A 4,448-nucleotide genomic window follows, 5' to 3' on the forward strand; every position below is an offset into this window, starting at 1 on the left:
CACACACACACACACACACACACACGATGCGTTACTCTGCGCTGCGCAAAACTCCTCATTTGAACAGTCAATAGCAAATACTTAAACTAATAACAAAACATACTTGCAGTCGCTGATTCAGAAGCGCCAGATTGTCATAGCAAAGTCGGAATTGACCCTTTTTTTTTTTTTTAGAAATAGCCTTTTGTGCAGCCAGCTTTGTACTCTTCTAGGTTCAAAAAACTGTCGTCCATAAAATGTGTTGCACAGATTCGAACATCTGGGTTGTGCTGTTCTGTTGTAACTAAATCTTAACCAATGATTCCTAATTGCATCTTCCGGAAGGCCTAATAAAGTGCTTTTGCTTTCGCACTGAAACACACAGCGTCTCCCTGACATGCTGCATCAACACTACTGCTGTTCCTGAAACCACGCTTTCTTTCTTTGCGTGCACATTTGGGCGGTGTTATGCAAATCTTCCCACATTGTGATGTAGACATGTGGGGGCGTGTTAGAATGAGCCGTTTTAGGTAGGCGTGGTTAACTCTTAACTTTTATAAAGAATATCTCTTTTGGATTTGAGACTTTAGTCTTTGCAACTTTACAGATCTTCTTTATGCACCAAGAGCTTGTAACACTCCAAAGAGAAAGGAAAAATTGAAATCGCATCATATGACCCCTTTAAAGACAGCTAGCCAGGGGCAAGTACGGAAATAACAGACTAATTATGTTTCATTAGTGTTCAGCGCTACCTCAGTAGAGAGCCACTCAAAGTCGAATAAATATGCATAATCTGATAATATATATTTTCTACCTCAGACAATGCTTACGACCCAGATGTGAGTGCCAAACAGTTTTGGATTGATAGGACGGCAATCAGAGGTCAAGACTGTCTAATTTTCATGGATAATGGAGCAGGAATGAATTACGATAAGATGTACAAAATGCTCAGGTGGGTGAGAACACAAACCAATGTTGACTAACATACATTTGGGTTACATGATCCTTAATAAATTATTCTAATATGCTGTTTTGGTACTTAAAGGGTTAGTTCACCCAAAAATAAAAAAACCTGTCATTAATTACTCACCCTCATGTTGTTCCAAACCCGTAAGACCTTCATTCACCTTCGGAACACAAATTAAGATATTTTTGATTAAATCTGAGAGCTCTCTGACCCTCCGTAGACAGCAATGCAACTGCAATGTTCCCAGGTCCAGAAATGTAGCAAGGACATCGGTAAAACAGTCCATGTGACATCAGGGGTTCAACCGTAATTTTACAAAGCTACGAGAATACTTTTTGTGCGCAAAGAAAACAATAATAACATAATTTATTCAACAATTATTTACCGTTAGAGTTACCATCTTCCGTCATTTTGGAGAGTACCCCAGAACGTAATCAGTGTTGTTTACGTTCGGTAGACAGCGCGTGCATGCTGCACATAAACAATGCTGATTACGTTCTGGGGTACTCAGTTGCAGTTGCATTGCTGTCTATGGAGGGTCAGAGAGCTCTCAGATTTTATCAAAAATATCTTAATTTGTGTTCTGAAGATGAACGAAGGTCTTACGGGTTTGGAACGACATGAGGGTGAGTAATAAATGACAGAATTTTCATTTTTGAGTGAACTAACCCTTTAAGAGCCCTTTCTTATTATAATAGTTAATTGTTAACGAAGTGTGGAAACAGTGTATTTTCTCAGGATTCTTTGATGAATAGAAAGTTTGAAGAACAGCATTTATTTAAAAAAGAAAAAGAATGCTTTTGTAACACTCAATGTCTTTTTTTTTGTATATATACACTTACCATTGTTCAGTAAGATTTTAAAACATTTTTCGGTCTCTTGCTACATTTATTTGATAAAAAATACAGTAAAACCTGTAATATTGTGAAATAATATTAAAATTCCTTCAGAAATCATTGTAATATGCTAATATGGTGCTCAAGAAACATTTCCCATTATCAGTGTTGAAAACAGTTGCTTCTTAGTATTTTTGTTGGAACTGTAAATAATTTTTTAGGATTCTTTGATGAAAAAAGTTCAAAAGAGTGGCATTTATTTGAAATAGATTTTTTTCTTTGTATCATAGTAAAGTTTTAACTCACTTTTGATCAATTTAGGGCATCCTTGCTGAATAAAAGTATTAATTTCTTTTTAAAAAGTTTTACTATATAACATACTGTGTTCCTCTGCCTCTCAGTTTTGGCTTCAGTGACAAGGAGACTATAAACGGCCATGTCCCTGTGGGACTCTACGGCAATGGATTCAAGTCTGGTTCCATGCGCTTAGGAAAGGACACCATTGTGTTTTCCAAGAATGGAGAGTCCATGTGTGTGGGCCTTCTGTCCCAGACGTATCTTCAGGAGATACATGTGGAGAATGTCATTGTACCCATTGTCTCATTCAAACGCATCGGACAGTCATATATCCTTACCTTCTTAATAAGCAAAGACAAGAGTAGGCCTAAATGAATGGACTACATAGGATATAATAGAATATTTGGCATGATATAAGAGATGAAGAGGGTATTAGAGAGATATTACATATATTAAGAGTCCAGTGACTGATTTCTGTATGCGTTTGTAAGCTCTTATAGTCGAGTGAGTTTCAATAATAAGTTGTTTTTAGGTAAGAGTTTCAGCATATATTTATATTCTCAATTTGATGTCTGTATCCTTGACCTTTCCTCTCACTCCGACCTGAGTCACAACACACGGCAAGTCTTCAAGATATCCTGCGCTACTCTCTGTTCCAGACGGAGGCGGAGCTTCTCTGTGAGCTCAATGCCATCAATGCACACTATGACACAAAGTCCACAGGAACACGCATCATCATCTGGAACCTCCGCAAGTGAGAATCAAAAGATCTGCTGATATTGTAGATCAGAGCATTGTTTTGTGTTGCTAGTGCCATTCTCTTGAGCTACCAGGCCCAGGAATGGATAGATTAAATGTTTCAGGAAATGTTTTTTTTTCTGCTACAGAACATCCACAGATAAATCTGAGTTTGACTTTGACACAGACCGCTATGACATCCAGATTCCATCTGAAGTATATGAGAGTGAAAAGGAGAAATACAAGCAACCGTCTCACTCATTTCAGTCAAGCCCAGAGAGTGACTTCTCCCTGCAGGTGAGTACTTCACACTCCTATGCTGAGAAGGTCTAACACATTGCAGTCTACATATTGTATTATCGTTGTGTCTACTTCATTATGCATTACAGTTCACAGAGCATAACAGTAATACTGTATGTGTCTGTATTCATGTTCTCTTTTTGTAGGCATACTGTAGTATCCTATACTTGAAGCCCAGAATGCAGATTATCATTCGTGGACAGAAAGTGAAAACCCAGCTGATCTCTAAAAGCCTGGCAAACATTGTCAAGGATAAATACAAACCCAACTTTCTAAATGTATCCAACCAATCATATAGGTGCAAGATGTGATTTCCTGTTTCCCAAAGAAAACCTTATACGTCATAACTATTTGAAATGTAGTTATTGGAAAAATAGGTGTTAACTTTTTAATGAAAGACAGAATAATTTGTTTTTTGAACATGAAAGCAACTTGACAAACCCACTCATTGAATACATACATAGTGAGCTTTCCTTAAGTCTTTTCTTCTCAGAGAGAAAGCATTCCCATCATATTTGGCTACAACACAAAGAGCAAAGACCATTATGGAGTCATGATGTACCATAAAAACAGGCTCATCAAAGCCTATGAACGTGTTGGATGTCAAACCAAGGTAATTATTTACATTTTTTATTTAATGTTTTGTGCCTAAACACCCCCTTTGCCACGTACTTTAGTGTGACAAAGTAATGTTTTATAGTTTATTATTTTTGCTTCTTGGAGTATCTGAATGCAATTTCAATCTTGATTTTGCAATTAGGCAAATGAAAGAGGAGTGGGAGTCATTGCAGTGATTGAGTGCAACTTCCTTAAGCCAACACACAACAAGCAGGACTTTGACTACACAGAAGAGTACAGGTGAGAGTAATACTGTACAGGTGGATTGTAATGTTAGTTTAGAACCATTTAAGTGTAAGTTTACAATTATTGTTTTCTGTTAGTACAGGGGTGTCATACTCCGCTTCTAGAGAGCCACTGTCCTGCAGAGTTTAGCTCCAACCCTAATTAAACACACCTGATCCAGCTAAACAAAGTCTTCAGTAATGCTAGGCTGTGTCCGAAATCACTCCCTATACCCTAAAATAGGGCACTATTTAAAGGGGTCATATGATGCTGCTAAAAAGAACATTATTTTGTGTATTTGGTGTAATGAAATGTGTTTATGCGGTTTAAAGTTCAAAAAACACATTATTTTCCATATACTGTACATTATTGTTTCTCCTCTATGCCCCGCCTTTTTGAAACGCGTCGATTTTTACAAAACTAATCGGTCTGAAAAGCGAGGTGTGCTCTGATTAGCCAGCTATCCAGTGCGTTGTGATTGGCCAAAT

General features: G+C 37.5%; 1 protein-coding gene across 5 annotated transcripts in view; it reads left to right on the forward strand.

Annotated features, from left to right (window-relative positions):
* Nucleotides 1–4,448, forward strand: part of LOC107724492 (MORC family CW-type zinc finger protein 3-like) — a 33,116-nt gene that overhangs the window by 16,078 nt on the left and 12,590 nt on the right. For all 5 annotated transcript variants that reach the window (XM_016533457.1, XM_016533458.1, XM_016533459.1 and 2 more), the window contains exons 3-9: nucleotides 799–931; nucleotides 2,184–2,407; nucleotides 2,677–2,833; nucleotides 2,967–3,114; nucleotides 3,264–3,395; nucleotides 3,611–3,730; nucleotides 3,878–3,975. In XM_016533457.1, the coding sequence (XP_016388943.1) occupies nucleotides 799–931; nucleotides 2,184–2,407; nucleotides 2,677–2,833; nucleotides 2,967–3,114; nucleotides 3,264–3,395; nucleotides 3,611–3,730; nucleotides 3,878–3,975 (1,012 nt within the window). The remainder of the gene's footprint in view (nucleotides 1–798; nucleotides 932–2,183; nucleotides 2,408–2,676; nucleotides 2,834–2,966; nucleotides 3,115–3,263; nucleotides 3,396–3,610; nucleotides 3,731–3,877; nucleotides 3,976–4,448) is intronic.

This window comes from Sinocyclocheilus rhinocerous, unplaced genomic scaffold (assembly GCF_001515625.1).
Source record: "Sinocyclocheilus rhinocerous isolate Xijiao unplaced genomic scaffold, SAMN03320098_v1.1 scaffold64, whole genome shotgun sequence".
Lineage (NCBI taxonomy): Eukaryota > Metazoa > Chordata > Actinopteri > Cypriniformes > Cyprinidae > Sinocyclocheilus > Sinocyclocheilus rhinocerous.